The 16,030-nt window shown below is 42.8% G+C and overlaps 1 protein-coding gene across 1 annotated transcript in view; it reads left to right on the forward strand.

Annotated features, from left to right (window-relative positions):
- Positions 1-12,738, forward strand: part of ATRN (attractin) — a gene marked incomplete at its 3' end in the record, with an annotated part of 40,774 nt that extends 28,036 nt beyond the window's left edge. The window contains exons 12-20 of the mRNA XM_010077722.1: positions 1,680-1,900; positions 3,059-3,180; positions 3,680-3,818; positions 5,411-5,592; positions 5,821-5,832; positions 7,798-8,014; positions 10,011-10,196; positions 11,727-11,960; positions 12,601-12,738. Coding sequence (XP_010076024.1) covers positions 1,680-1,900; positions 3,059-3,180; positions 3,680-3,818; positions 5,411-5,592; positions 5,821-5,832; positions 7,798-8,014; positions 10,011-10,196; positions 11,727-11,960; positions 12,601-12,738 — 1,451 coding nt within the window. The remainder of the gene's footprint in view (positions 1-1,679; positions 1,901-3,058; positions 3,181-3,679; positions 3,819-5,410; positions 5,593-5,820; positions 5,833-7,797; positions 8,015-10,010; positions 10,197-11,726; positions 11,961-12,600) is intronic.
- Between the last annotated feature and the right edge of the window lie 3,292 nt (positions 12,739-16,030).

Raw genomic sequence — 16,030 nt, forward strand, 5'->3', positions numbered from 1 at the left:
CTCAGATCTTCACTCTTGTATCCAGTACAAGAGTGTCTCCAGTATCCCTATCAGCCCTTCTTCTTCACTGGACTACATTGTCTCAGCTCACTTAGTTCTTTGAAAAATTTGGGTTTTTTTTAAATTTCTATTAATTTTTCTTATTTATATATATTTCTCATTTATTTCCTTATTTTGTAATTTCATTTATTTTGTATTTCTATTTCTTATTTAGTTGCTCCGACAACTTTTGTCTCCCAGTCATACTTTCTTCTAAATTTGTCCATGTTTCCGTTTACATAACTTATCCCGTGTGGCTCTTATTTACCATTCACGTGATGTACGGTATTCAGGTGAACTCCCAGGTGAGATTGCTGCTGTTGAGGATTACATCCCTGTAATAATATCCGTGCTTTCAGGTGAACATCTGTTACTGTATTTAAGTCTGCAGAACCAAGTTTGAGAAATTACAGTTCTTCGGAGTCTTTCATTTTGGTTCCTTTATCCTTTGAGGAGGATACCTTCTGTAAATCAGGAACATTATTTAAAGCTTAGTTTAAGCCAGGCAGATAACTGTCACTGCCTTTAAAAGGAAGGTGTGCTTCTACATGCTTTTTTTTTAATCTCTAAAATCTCACTACGATTTATTTCAGTGCACACTGAATACCAGCTGTGCATTTTTTCCCATGAAGAGCAATTAAGCCCGTGCTTTAGTTCTTTCCTAAAATAGGAGGAAAATAATATTAAAAATACCGATTGAAACTTTTATTCAGTTGCACTGACTCTTGTTCAGTGTCTTTTTAAATGTACATTTATCAATGTGGATGCACAGGGCTTTTGGGTGACATTTTTGTGTAACTAATGAAATTCAATGTTTTGCCCAAAGCAGCTGTGATACTAAAGGAAGTTTCAAACAAAAACACCTTTTTTTTTTCCCCCCCCTCAAAATATTATTTTATTTTGGGTTGGGTTGCTTGGTTTTTCTTTCCAGTTGACACAATGACTCTTTGCTGAGTTGCTAACAGCCATGAAAATAACTGTGGCTTTGTCACAGCGGTGCAGCAAGATGTGACAACACTGAATTGTTTTGTCACAGCTTCTGAACGCTGGTTTAACGGTGTGATACCATCTCCCTGATTTTTAGCCTTCCTCCCTCTCCTCACACTGTTCTTTACAGGAGCATCCCACATTTCTGCAGCATTTCATGTATAGACACGTTGATTAGGTGTCACCCAGAGTTTTGGCTGAAGGGGAAGGTCGGTCCATGATCTTGGATAGGTTTGACTCCGTCTTGACACCTATGTGTTGAGGTTGGACTCTTGTCTTGACACCCATGTGTTGAGGTTAGACTCTTGTCTCGACACCCATGTGTTGAGGTTGGACTCTTGTTGACACCCATGTGTTGAGGTTGGACTCTTGTCTCGACACCCATGTGTTGAGGTTGGACTCTTGTCTTGACACCCATGTGTTGAGGTTGGACTCTTGTCTTGACACCCATGTGTTGAGACTCTTGGGCTTCTCTGCCAAGTTCCACTGTTTCTGACCTTTTCTTTAGTACCCTCCTTACCCAAGAGCTATTTATTTGGATTTATAATGCTGGAATGTCCTAAAACACTTGGCTCACACCTTGCATCACGTTGCCCTGCATGGTCTATAGACACAGGTGCAAGTTTTTCTCTTTTTCCTTCCGTGTTGTCTAGCACCATGTACGTATTTGGAGGCTTCAACAGCCTCCTCCTGAGTGACATACTGAAGTACACCCCTGAGAGATGTGAAGCTTTTGACAACGAAACAGCCTGCTTGCGAGCAGGTCCTGGCGTCCGATGCGTCTGGGCTCCCACCCCTCCTCGCTGCATCCCCTGGGAAATGGCGGCGGTAGAACAGCAGCAAAAAGTCTTTGAAGACTGTCCTCCCAAGCCAGGTATGTGTCACGTTCTTTCCGTTTCCCTTTGCAAAAGGTGTGTAGAGGCTTTTTCTTTTCCAAATTCTGTCTTGGGTTAGTTCTATGCCATTATCAGATCAAGTTTAAGCTGGGGGGGGCTGTAGTTCTGCTTCTGTACCTGCCCTGGGAGACCTTCCTCTGACCAAGCGGCTGCAGTGGCTTGGAGGTGTTTCCATCTCTCTTTCCTCCTGAAGCTGCTTGCTCATTAATTTTTTTTTTCCGAAAGTATTGCTTGTACTTACTTTCCTATCCCAAACTGACATCATCAGTCAGGAATCAGGCCTGGACCATTGCTCTGGAGATGTTTGCTCCAAGAATTGACCTTGTGAGTGCCAACAATTCGCTGATGAGCACCACGGGGCGTGGGAGGGGGGTCTGGGTCCTGCGGCGTTATCAAGAGAGACCGCAGGAATAGCGTTTTAAGAAAGATTCCTTTATTTTTCATTCTACAGAATTATATGGGTAGGGGGGCATCCAAAAAGAACGTTTAAGGTCTGGGTCCTGTGTTCTCCCTTCTGATAATTTTTAAACAACTTTTCAACGCTTTATCCTGCTGCATTCATTGCTCTGGATTGAATTATACCAGCTTTGATTCTGTAATAGATGGCAGCTTTTAATTATTTAAAAGAAATTGATGTAAAGGGACATTGCTTTGATGGGCTCTCAATGTACAATAAATTTTCACAAAACACCAGGCGATAAGCAGTTGGAAAGATGAAGTGGAAAGTTCAAGCTTTGCATGAAAACGCTCCACGTAATTGAAGAGCAGGCTTGCAGCGAAGTGTGCCTGCGGTGGGAGATATTCCCCGTCCTTGGGAGATGTCCTCTGGCATCATTTGCGTGGGCATTGACCCACCATGCATGCTCGGTCTTCAGTTCATTCCCTTCCACGTCTTGGTGCATTTTCTAGTGTGTTTTACAGCTCCTTGGGCACTTAAAATGATTGATGCTGCAAATGAGTGCAGTTTTCTATCGGTTCAATCACATGAAAGTATCTGATTTACTAAGTAGTCGCTAACGGGAAAAAATCTACAGGCGCTACTATTTGGTGATAGTCTTTTGCTATATTTAATCAAGTTCTTAGAGCTCTGTCAGGAAATGCCTGTTTTTGGTCATGCAGGTTTTTTTCTTTAATAGCTGTAGACAATGAAAAATGTGATCAGATTACAGACTGCTATAGCTGTACCGCAAACACAAACAGCTGTCAGTGGTGCACGGACCAGTGTGTCTCAATGCATAACAACTGCACAGAGGAACAGGTAAACTCTCTCTCATACTTCTGTAGTTTTACTTGTAGCCTTTGAAATACCACATGTCCAGATGCCTTCATCTGTCAGTGTTATGACCCCTGTTGTTTCGTTATTTCCAGCGCTTTTGTAGCTCTGAGCTGCTAATGCGCTTGAATTTCTTTTTTTTTTGTTTTTTTTGGTCCAAGGGCTTTTCATGGGATTGAAGTTAGGAGGATGGCTAAGGGCAGGGGAAGAGGTGGTGTGATTATTCGGTAAGGCATGTGGGTTTGCTATCAATAGAAAAAAAACCAAATCTGACTCTTGTGTAAAAGCTCCAGTAAGGAAAGTGTGTCAGATGGTGGCCTGGGGGAGTATCCTGAATACACAGGCTGCGTCCAGTGTCCCAGCTTTGGAATGTGGAGGTTGCTTTGTAGGTCTGACCTGTGAAATTTAGTGTGGTAGTCGTTATGGCTGCTTTAAGTGGGCATCGGTTGGGTGGGAAAAGCCTGATCTGTGCTATTTATTTTAGGTTCCTATTACTCTGTATGAGAACTGTCCTAAGGATAACCCTGCCTACTACTGTAACAAAAAGACAAGTTGTAAAAGCTGTGCCATGGATCAAAACTGTCAATGGGAACCTAGGAATCAGGAGTGCATTGCTTTGCCAGGTAGGTATTGGTTGTATTTGTCTAAGAAAAAAAAAAAACAAAAAAACAACAAACTCACCCAGTCCAAAAGTTACTTTATTTTCTTTACCCCATTGTCTGTGATTTTTTGGTGCTAAGCTGGAGTAAATAATGTTGTTTAATCACACCAGCTTTGGTATGAAACTTTATTTCTAGTAAACTCCGAAAGTCTGATGGAATATTTTTCAGTCCCAATTGTCGGAAGAGGAGTATGATCATTTGTCTAATTGTTAGGCTGTATTTCATCTCTCTCTTCTCATTTGATAAAAGCAGTACTGTTGATATAATAAGCTCCTGCAAGGTATTGGATTTAATAATGTATGCTATTTAATTTTAGAAACTAAAATTGGCCAAAGTGTAGTGGCATGTGCTGGATGAATTAGGCAAATAACACCTAAAGTGTATCAGGAAAATTCTCTTATTAGAGTGTTTCCAGTGGAAGCTCATAGGAGTTGATTATTAGTCCTCCTGTAGTAACGTGGGGTTTTTTTTTTTCTCAGTGACTGGGAGAGAAATATAGCATCTGCAGTGATTGACATCTGCAGTTAATAAAATACAGAGAAAGGGAAAAAACCAACACAGAAACTTTAAATGGGAATGGAAAGCCTTCCCCTAGTCGTCTCATAGGTCTGGACGTGTCCAGGTCTGGCATATGCCAGTCTGGAAGAGTGAAAAAAATGAGAAGACTTTAGAGAAGAGCCGTGAGAGCAAGAAAAGCATCTTTTAATGAGGCAGATGAAGAGCTTGGGCTGGTTAATTTGTTGTTGAGAAGGAAGGGATGACTTGATTGTATGTATAAAAAGCCCATCTGAACACCTGACACTTGAGAGCTCTTCAGTCTGTTCGATAAGTCTAAACCAAGATGTTGGAGCCAGACATCAGCTCTACAGGAATTCATACTGAAAACGTCTGTTGGGTTTTTGTGTAAGGATATTTTGTAAGGATATCATCAGTTATGAGTGAGGGAAGTAATTCCCAGGAAGTACAAGGAGTTTTTTCAGTAGTGGGCATGGCTGTGCTCAAGATGAACCGAGGATTAATCCTGGACAGGATCAGCACCACAAGCCTCTTCTGTCAAAAGGGATCCTAACACCTGCAGTGGAAGAAGTGGCTTTAAGCTGTCACCAAAATACTCACTTGCTTGCCTTTACTCTTTCTCCTACAATGAATTTACTATTTGACGTTGTAGTAAGTGCTTTGGCTGCCTACCGCACGTAATTAAATAGTAACGTCGCCCTTGGGCTCCCCTGGACAGCTGTCCTTTTCCTCCGGTATTTTTATACATGGGTGTGAGAATGCCGATAAGTCACACTGGTTTCGGGTGAGGCTGTAGGTTTTATTTTGGTGGAAGAGCTCTTTCACTGCTTTAAACATCATGAAGGTCACTTGCAGGGAAGTGGCGGAGTCACCATCCCTGGAGGGGGTCAAGAAACGTGTAGATGTGGTGCTTGGGGACATGGGTTAGTGGGTTAGGTGGTGTGGGTTGGACTTGATGATCCTTGAGGTCTTTTCCAACCTTCATGTTCTATGATTCTATCATCTCTGGTTTTCCTTTCTTCCCCTCCTTACCCCAGAAAATATCTGTGGAACAAACTGGCATTTGGTTGGCAACTCCTGCTTGAGAATTACAAACGCCAAGGAGAACTACGATCATGCCAAACTCTCCTGCAGATCCAACGGTGCTTTGCTGGCTTCTCTCACGACCCAGAAAAAGGCAGAATTTGTTCTAAAGGAGCTGCAGAAGATACAGGCTGCGGTAAGCGCTTCTCTTTTATGTCCCCTGAGTAATTAAGCTCCGACTGTGGAAGAGTCCTTGCTGTGGTATTGTGTCCTCTGTACAGAATAGACATGCCTCTTAGCTGAAGAAGGACTGATTTTTTTTTTTCCTTTTGAAATTCAACATACCCTATGGGTGCTTTTGAAGTGAAATTGTAGAGAATGTAAATGGGAAAGATAAATATAAACATACACGGCTGCCTCAAAGGTGTCGCTTTCTGTAATGAAATCACACACATTGCATTCCTCTTGTGGGATACATGACTGCAGCAGGAGTCCTCTTGTGACTTGTACACAATATTTTAGAAATAAAAGTCCCTTTAGGGCACTGGAGGTGTTTAATGTAAAGCATTTAAAGTTATTTATTCCACTCAGAAAAGCGGCTGTTTAAAATGTCGGGCTTCGTACTCTGCAGAGCTGCTTGGCTTATTTGGAGTTATTTACGTTTGGTTTAGGCGGTTGGAGACGGTGAGGAGTGAATCGGAATCTTTCCCTCTTCATGTCTCAATAGAATAAATATTTATTTTTTTTTTCCCAGCCCCTGGCAGAAGCGGGGAGGTGGTCAGGGCAGGTGGTGTAGGTGGTGCTGAAGCCCTAACGAACGAGGATGCTGTGTGGCTTTGCTGAAAGCCCCGCTTGGGCTGCAGAGCTGCTGGGGCTTGACTGCACATCGGAGTAACTCCTCTTGGGTCCCAGAGACCACTATGGGCAGCGCTGGCACTCAGGAGGAGTTTTTGTGTTGGAAGAATGAGACTGGAGGCAGTAGGATTGCTGCTTTTCAGAGAACATACTTCAGTACTAAAGAGAGATATTCCCCTGTTGAAATTAGAACATTTCCTGCTTTGATTCCCTTTGTAATTTGAAAATTTCAACAATTATGGGGTTTTAGAGGGGATTCATTTTAGCCATGAAAAGGTAAGGTGCAATTCAAGAAATTTTTTTTTTTTTGTTAAATCTTTTGTGTAGCGGGGAAGCCAAGCGTGTGATATTGTAAAAATACGTGGTTCTGACAGCTCCAGGTGTTTCTGGATATCCCAGTGGTTGAGTGTAGTGTAAATTCCTAAAAATACATGGTAACCTTTCCAAAATAGTGCTTGAACCTTTACACCGGGGAGAAAAAAAATTGATTAATTTACAAGTTTGTTTTCATCTACGATATCACTTTAAAGGCAAGCTTTAGAAATCTAAATAACCTATTAGCCCTTTTTAGTGGATATTAGAATTAACTGCTTGTAACATGGGAAAATACCTTTGCTAAAAAGCCAGCCTGTGTCCCCTGCTCAAATTTTTGCCATCCAGCAGCACTCTGCTGTGCTGGAGGAGGCTGCACTTACCAGTCACCGTGTAGAGATCTTTTGCAATAATAAGAAAACATGTTGGTGTTGGCAAACGGTGCTGTGTTACCCTCTTGTTGCAGCTGTAAGATTTACGAGTGCATAAAATCCATTTGAAGTAGGTGATGGTTATATATACATACAGCAGTAAGGGACGACGTATAGTCTAAAGCTTCCCTAGGACAGCTGTGCCACCAAAGCGTTTTGATGGAGAGATTTTAACAGTAAAATAACATATTCTACCAGTACAGTTAAAATGCTTCTCCCCAAAGTAAGTGTGCCAAAAAATAAATTGCCGGTAGAAGGAGTTGGTTTACGAGTTCTTCATATAAAGAATTTTATTGCCAGCACTACTAATTTAGATTTGACGTGCTCTGTCACTCCACCCCTCCATATATACACCCTCTTCAACTGCAGAGGTCTGCTAGCCTGTGTAGTAGGTAGATTGTATCATTTAAATTGTATAGGACACTGCTAATTTTCTTCCTCATGTCAAACTCTAGCTCCAGAAATTTTTTTTCCCTGCATCTAACCATTTATAGGAGTCAAAGCCATATAAAGAGCATCATAGTCAGCCAGTGTGAATGTTTGAATTCTTCTCTTCCTGGTTTAGATAACTAGAAATGTAGTTTGGAAAGAAAAAAAAATAAATTAATTTTTCCTGAAGGATTTCTCTATCTCTGTGGCATTTAATTCTGACAGCACCAAGAAACAAATATTTCCCTTGTTATGTTTTTGCAATACCTAACCTGGCAAAGTTACTATGAGCATTATATGGTGGTGTGTATTTTCTTTTAATACCTATGGTAGTAAAACTGGGTATTAAACCTCCCATTTTCCTTTATTTCCAGCCCAAAACTTTGACTCCGTGGGTTGGATTGAGGAAAATCAACGTCTCATATTGGTGCTGGGAAGACATGTCACCCTTCACCAACACCCTGCTCCAGTGGCTCCCCGGGGAACCAAGCGACGCTGGATTCTGCGGTTATTTGGCCGAACCTTCCCAGCAGGGACTGAAGGCAGCAACGTGCATCAATGAGGTCAACGGCAGTGTCTGCGAAAGGCCAGGTAACAACAGCGAACCTGTGTGTCTGGGGGGAATAGGTTGACCCATAAGTTGTTAACTTTCTGCTCCGCTCTGGTGAGACCCCCCTGGGGTGCTGCCCCCAGCTCTGGGGTCCTCAGCACAGGACACACACGGAGCTGCTGGAGCGGGGCCAGAGGAGCCACGGAGATGGGCCGAGGGTGGGGGAGCGTTCCTTCCCAACGCTTCGGTTGGGAGAATGGCTGAGGAACACATCGACAGAGCTGCAGAGAGACAAAGAGCACGTTCAGAACGTGGTTCAAATTGGTTTTCAGGTGGATACCTTAAGGAATTAACAGTCATGAAGGATGCATAATAAGTGACATTATTTTACGTTAAGCTGAGAGAGGGGAGATTGAGCTGAGATATTGGGAAGAAATGTTTTCCTGTGCGGGGGGTGAGGCAGTGGCCCAGGTTGCCCAGAGAAGCTGTGGATGCCCCATCCCTGGAGGGGTTCAAGGCCAGGCTGGATGAGGCTTTGGGCAACCTGGGCTGGTGGGAGGTGTCCCTGCCCATGGCAGGGGGTGGAACTGGATGGGCTTGAAGGTCCCTTCCCACCCAAACCATCCTATGGTTCTATATTTCCTACAGAGTAAAGAAGATCCCATTCATTACATGTAAAACTAGCTGCATCATGACTTTGCCAAAGAAAAATCATTCTGAAAAAGTGTCCTGTGTAGGTATTTTCATACAGGAATTGGAGATTTTAAAAATAGCTCTGTATTTACACTGTTAACTGCAAAATACTTGAAGTATTTTTTTAGTTTAATTATTGTCTCTAAATTGCGTACCTGAATGTGACATTTAGGTTAATTATGCTATGGAGCAATCTCCTGTTTAAAAAACCATAAAAAATAGAAGTTACTTTCCAACTGAACTCCCCTTTCTCCCCTCCCCTGCTCTGTAGCCAGAGGAGGATTTTATCAAAGTTCAGAATTAATTGGGCAAGACGCTTTGGAGATACGAGAACTTTGAAAAAAAGCTACTTGCTTTTGGGAAAACTCTTCTAGCTTTGTTGGAACCACATATCTTTTAAAATGGCTTGGTCTCTTAACTCTCCATTACAGCTGATTATTTCTGAATAGTGATTAGTGCTTTTTTTAAGTTTTTAGGAAAGTTTAAGATTACTAAGTAAGCTCCACCACTTGAAATCATTCTTTGTGGAAGTGCAGGATGCAGATTATGAATGTGGAACCTGAACTCAAAAATTTGTGTTTTTTTAACTTGTGGCACTTTGAATTCAGTTAAGCTTTAACTTTTTTTTTTTGATGATCAGAGAATTGTCACTTGAAACAGGTGATAAAGCACTGGCTCACACCAGAAACTCCTGAGTCAGTTCTGCTTTTTTTTATGTGTGGAACTGATCAAATAACCTAAAACACGTCCCAGTGTGCTCACAGAAAACGTGGGGTTCCTTCCCAACGCTTCGGTTGGGAGAATGGCTGAGGAACACATCGACAGAGCTGCAGAGAGACAAAGAGCACGTTCAGAACGTGGTTCAAATTGGTTTTCAGGTGGATACCTTAAGGAATTAACAGTCATGAAGGATGCATAATAAGTGACATTATTTTACGTTAAGCTGAGAGAGGGGAGATTGAGCTGAGATATTGGGAAGAAATGTTTTCCTGTGCGGGGGGTGAGGCAGTGGCCCAGGGTGCCCAGAGAAGCTGTGGATGCCCCATCCCTGGAGGGGTTCAAGGCCAGGCTGGATGAGGCTTTGGGCAACCTGGGCTGGTGGGAGGTGTCCCTGCCCATGGCAGGGGGTGGCACTGGATGGACTTGAAGGTCCCTTCCCACCCAAACCATCCTGGGATTTCTCATATTCACCGTGCTATAAGATATCTCCATCTCCATCCAGCAACACCACACTGCAAAATGAAGCGTTGAAAGTTTGCGAGATGGAACTATTTTTCAGCCTGAATAATAAATAGGGCTTTTTATCTTCCGTCAGAAAGCTGACTCTTGTCCTCCCTCCCGCAGCGAACCACAGCGCCAAGCAGTGCCGCACGCCCTGCGCCCTGCGGACCGTGTGCGGGGAGTGCACGAGCGGCAGCTCCGAGTGCATGTGGTGCAGCAACATGAAGCAGTGCGTGGACTCCAACGCCTACGTGGCCTCTTTCCCCTACGGGCAGTGCATGGAGTGGTACACCATGAGCAGCTGTCCGCGTGAGTCATTGCTTCTGGGGCTTGATGGGTGGGCTGGAGTCTTGGCTTTGGTGATATGTGCTAGGAAAAGTCAGCAAATGCCGCACATCAGTGATACTGAAGATCAGTTGGAAGAAGGTAACGAGTACGTGACCCCAGGAGCTTTGTGTGTGCGGTTCAGTCCTGCATCACGTAAAGAGTTAAATAGAATTAATTCCCAGTTATGGGAACTATCAGTTAAACTAAATGACAGATCATCAGGGCTTTCATGTGAGATGATGAAGTATCCACTTTTTTGTTTTACTTGTTTCATTATTTGAATTTCTACCCTTCCAATTAATTGTTACATAATTTCATGTGATTAACTTATTTTTTTTGTCTCTTCTGTGTCCCTTTGATTCATATATGGAGCCATGGAATTTATTAGTAGATTATCTGTATCAAATCCCAATTAGGGTTTACATGACTTCTGTTCTGAAGTATTGTCTGTGTATAGCCCACAGTGGGATTTTCTAACTTTAAATGATTTATTTTTTTCCTCCTTTTATGTAGATGTGAGCAAACTGCAGAAGATTTATGGTGCTTTGGAATATTGCTTTCTCTTTTCAAACCGTGGGGAAATAGTCTAGAAATTTAAAAAGCAGTCAAACAATTTTAGAATTTTTTTTTATATATCTATATCTTGAATTCTTTAGGAGCTGAGTATGAGCAGGGGAGTCAGGAAAGGCAGGGCTCTGGGGGTAGCAGAGGGAGAGGAGTGCCCCAGGAGGGGACCTGGGCAGTTTGAGTTGCTGCAGTTGCTCCCGGAACGTTTGGAAGCTGATGGAAAAAAGCTGGGTAGCTACTTCTTGCAAAATAAAGAGATGGAGAAAATTAGTTTCAGGTAACTGTCAAACATGAGAATGTGAACTTCCCACATTCCCAGAAGTCAAAAATTGGAGTAAGCTGAAATCATGGAAAACATGGTTTTTCTACTACTTTTTTTTTTTTTTTTTTTTTTAGGGGAAATATTATCCATGTAAATGTCAAGATAGAGAGCCTGCTCATCTTAGAACACCAAGAGTCTACTAAATATTTTTTGAGACACTATCGGGAAAGGAATAGAAAAACTTTCCTAGATACAAAGCTTGTCGCCCCTGAAATACAGTCCCCTTTGAGCAAGGAGCAGGTAGAGGGTGGTGGGAGTTTTTTTCCTTATTTTATGATCTGGTCCATTGTAAATCAGAGATCTTTCGTAGTTGGGGACATTAACCTCTGGTTTTAGTGTGCGGTGTTTAGTGTTTAGAAGAACTTTATGTGTGTATTGTGTTGTTTCATAACTCACTGATTAACTCAACCTTTGTGTTAATAGTTGTCTTAGATTCTAGAATAAATACGCGGATAGGAATGAATATATAGGTGTGAATATCAGAATAAATATTCATAATTTGGCAGGATAAATACTCAAGCTCACAAAAGACATCCAAGGGTTTTTGCATTCGTTCTAGCCTGTGTTTTGGGACAGTGCTTTATTCCACAATTTGATGTTTGGGGTTTTGTTTTTTTTTACAGCTGAGAACTGCTCAGGCTACTGCACGTGTGCTCACTGTTTGGACCAGCCCGGCTGCGGCTGGTGCACCGATCCCAGCAACACCGGCAAAGGGAAATGCATCGAAGGGTCCTACAGTGGTGCGGTGAAGATGCCAACGCCGTCCGCAACAGGGAAATCCAGCTTGGAGCCCGTCCTGAATGTCAGCATGTGTCCTGTGGAGAACAACTATAATTGGTCCTTTATTCAGTGTCCAGGTAAATGAGCAGCGATTAATTGTTCGAACGTTTCAGCTGTGGCAACAATTAAATGCAAGAGGAGAGACTTTTTATGACTATAGGGATGTCTGTCCTCCTTCCTGATAGCGGAGGGAGGAAAAGAGCTTGGAAGACAAAGAAGAAATAAGACATTTTGGGATATTACTCTAGTAAAAAAAACCTACCAATGTTTACCAGGTTTTAAACTTTTATTTATTTATTCATTTTAGGGTTGTTTGAAAGAAAAGCAATTCTTTCCTTGAAGGTTGATTGAACTAGTAATGCTGGAGTGATTCTGAAATAATATTTTTGACACCAAATACGTAGAATTAAATTACCTGGACTGCTGCTAAACCCCTTCGTCTGCATTCCTTCTTGCAAATCCGTCCCACCAGCTGCTGCTAGTCCTGTCTATCCAACATGCACACAGTGTTTTGGAGTTCAGTTTTCTGTGTGTTGCTTTAAATCTCAGATTTTCAGTACCCACTCTGAGTTCATGTATCACTGGCAAGACTGCAAGGACCTCTTTGGAAGGTGCATGAAGTAGTTTCTTTCATCCTCTGCAGAACACAGGCTCCTGGGGCTCTATGTGAAGCACGATATTTGAGCACAGGTACTCATCCTGTTCTGTTTTCTTCAGCCTGCCAGTGTAATGGGCACAGTAAGTGTGTAAACGAAAGCATCTGCGAGAAGTGTGAAAATCTGACAACTGGCAAACACTGTGAAACGTGTATCTCAGGCTACTACGGTGATCCCACTAACGGAGGAACATGTCAGCGTAAGTGATGCTTTAAACCTTCCTCTGATGAAGCCTTTGATGTTTTTCACTCTTTACTCATTCTTCTGCTGTCTTAACTGAAATTGTATCCTGATAATACATTTTTTTTTCTTTCCTGCAAGCAAGGCACAATCCTTGTTTCTTCAAATCAAAGATACAGAAACTGCTTGATGAAATTTCTTTGACTTTCATTGCACGAGATAAAGATGATTTTTTTACCTTCCTTTGTAAACTTTAAATGGTCACAGTGAAAAAATTGTCTGGATTTTAGTGGTTGACAATCCTGATTTGAAAAGAAAACAGTGTTAATCCCAAAGTCTCGAACAAATTTCTGCTTATCTAAATTCCACCTACTATTACATTCGGTTAATGTGTTGTGCATTGATTGTTATAATTGTCTGCTTCATAAAAAGCTTGCCATATTTCATTGAGGAGTTGGCTGGGTTTCAGTTGAGGATTAGGTGATCCCTGTTAAAATTGCATTTTCAGTTTATAAAAGTGCTTTGGGGCTCTTTGGCAGAAAGAACTTTTTTCGGTTAACAAAATAGGGGAAAAGAAAAAATCTTTCTTGAAGGACCAACACAGGTGATACTGAGAAATGAACATGTATGATTTGGAGTTTTGCCCTTGAACGTTGCAACGTTGTTCTGAATTACTGCAAATTTTGTGGTGTAGCATCGGGAGACCAGCTGTAAACCAGCATCCAGCTGCGGTAGGTGATATGCAGATGGAAGGGAAGGTGCTTCTTGCTCTGAAGAGCTTTGATGGGGTGTATATTTAGGAGGAGTGATATAATTGGAGACAGTGATGGAAAAGGTAGAACAGAAAGAACATTGGTGTCAGAGTAGTGTCAAGACTTCCATGAGATGAGCGTGGATGGTTTGTAGGCATCCCAGAAAAAATAAGTGAGGGTGATTAATGAGGGGACATCAAAGACTCTGAGTTACACCTTCCAAGTATGGAAACAATCCAGTAGAAAATACTTGAATATTCATTTGGTATAGGAACAGGCTGCCCAGGGCAGTGGTGGAGGGAGTCACCATCCCTGGAGGGGGTCAAGAAACGTGTAGATGTGGTGCTTGGGGACATGGGTTAGTGGGTTGGGTGGTGTTGGGTTGACGGTTGGACTTGATGATCCTTGAGGTCTTTTCCAACCTTAATGATTCTATGATTCTGTGTTTACTGGAAGTAGCATTGACCTTTTGGATGAAGCTGAGCGTCAGTAGCTGGAGCATGAATGTCCTGTTCCCTACAGCAAGAGCAAGCTGGGGGTGTTAGAGGCTGTGAAGAAGAACCTCCCAGTGGACAGATTCCAGGAAGGGGATGGAAAGATCACAGACAAGTCTGCCTTACTTGGACAAAAAGGCTATCGCAATAGCTGGGATATGAAATTATGACAGACAGCACAACGGCGGGGTACAAAGGGAAAGGAGCATCTCCGACACTTTATTTCAGAACTTTATCTGCGAGATTAAATACTGCTGATATGCGTAAACTCATTTTGTGTGAAGATAATTTGAAGCGCAAGAATGAATAAATTGAGACTGAGTTGGCCTGAGAAAATCTATAATTCTATTCTGAGCATTGAGGTTTTAATCATCATGGATCACAACTTGCCTTTTCATATTTGTTGCTTTTTTATGCATGTGGAAATTGAGAGTAAGTTACTTTGGACTCTTCCGCATGAGGATTGTCCAAAAGTAGTTTGTTGTTGAGATAATGAATGATAGACTCAAGTCACCCAGAAGCCTGAAAAAGAAATTAGAAAATGTGTTGAGAGACTGTGGAACAGCATTCATTCGGTATCTGATGGAACTAGTAGCTCATGTCAAAAGTGCTTTGCTCTCGAGTGCTTTGGGCCCAGGTTTTTAATTTGCTGTGATTTCAAGTTATTTACTGTGAAGGCAAAAGAACGAGGGAAGCAGGAGGCTGGGCAGAAAGGCCAAGGTGGATTGGAAAAGGGAAAGCAAGAGGAAATCATCCTATCTGATGCAGGCAGAGTGACTGCTGGCCGTTAGTCATTTTTACTCCGTGAAAAGGTTTCCAGAGGGGAATTCTTCCGATGAGGATCGGCTGATGGGCAACAGAGCCAACTGCTGCTTTTTTCCCTCCTCTGAGCCAAGGTCCCTCCTTCCTTTCCTGTTAATGCTGTGCTGATTCCACTCTTTTTGTGCTTTTATGGGCAACATTGTGTGCCGCTCTGGTTTTAGAAACCGTGGTCACATCCATGCTGGAGGTGGTTGTTGGTCCTCTCCGTCCTGGTGCACAAGCATCTGTGTGTTTGCACACTCACTGCCTGGTGTGACTCCTTGCACTTTGATGTGCAGATCTGCACTGTTTAGCCCAGTGGCTCCAGCAGCATGGGAACCAGAAATATCCTCAAAATGGCAAATGTTTGTTGCTGGTGTTCGGTATTTCCCGTTCCCAGGTTGCCCAGAGAAGCTGTGGATGCCCCATCCCTGGAGGGGTTCAAGGCCAGGCTGGATGAGGCTTTGGGCAACCTGGGCTAGTGGGAGGTGTCCCTGCCCATGGCAGGGGGTGGCACTGGGTGATCTTGAAGGTCTCTTCCAACCCAAACCATTCTGGGATTCTGATGAGCCATCAGGGGTTTGACCGACACCGTTGGGATAGCAGGAGCTTTTCAAACAGGTGAGGCTGTGAAGAGCTGGAAGTAAAGTTATAGAATCCTAGAAGGGTTTGGGTTGGAAGGGACCTTCAAGATCACCCAGTGCCACCCCCTGCCATGGGCAGGGACACCTCCCACTAGCCCAGGTTGCTCAAAGCCTCATCCAACCTGGCCTTGAACCCCCCCAGTTGTAGCAATGGGGTTCAGAAGCCAGGGAGGAATAAGAAGAGTGGATGGAATAAGTTGCCTTTTCCCGCTGCATGCAACCAGGGCAGGTGAACACCGCTACATCGCTTGGGTTGGGAAAAAAATGGGCAAACTACAGTTATTTCTCAGAAGGAATTGTTTGCGTACCGTCATAGGCATTGGTGTTTGTGGAGCTGGGCAGATAATAACTAAATGGTTGGTAAATCACTCCTCAGCAGTTGCTTTTAGGAAGTGTCCGACGTAGAGAAGTGTTAATCAGGAAGGGCAGGAAATGCAGCACATCAAATGTAAAAATAGCTGCAAGGTGCTTTCTCTGCATTCAGGACTTTTTGAATTTTCTGATTGAAGTTTCACGTGAAAATATGCTAGCGGTAGATAAGGAAGTTATTTGCAAGAGAACAGAAGGCGCTATTATGCCTGAAATCAGATTACTGCTGCCGCAGCGCTTCTGAACGCCTC

This window comes from Pterocles gutturalis, unplaced genomic scaffold, assembly GCF_000699245.1.
Source record: "Pterocles gutturalis isolate BGI_N339 unplaced genomic scaffold, ASM69924v1 scaffold8328, whole genome shotgun sequence".
NCBI classification, from domain to species: Eukaryota; Metazoa; Chordata; class Aves; order Pterocliformes; family Pteroclidae; genus Pterocles; species Pterocles gutturalis.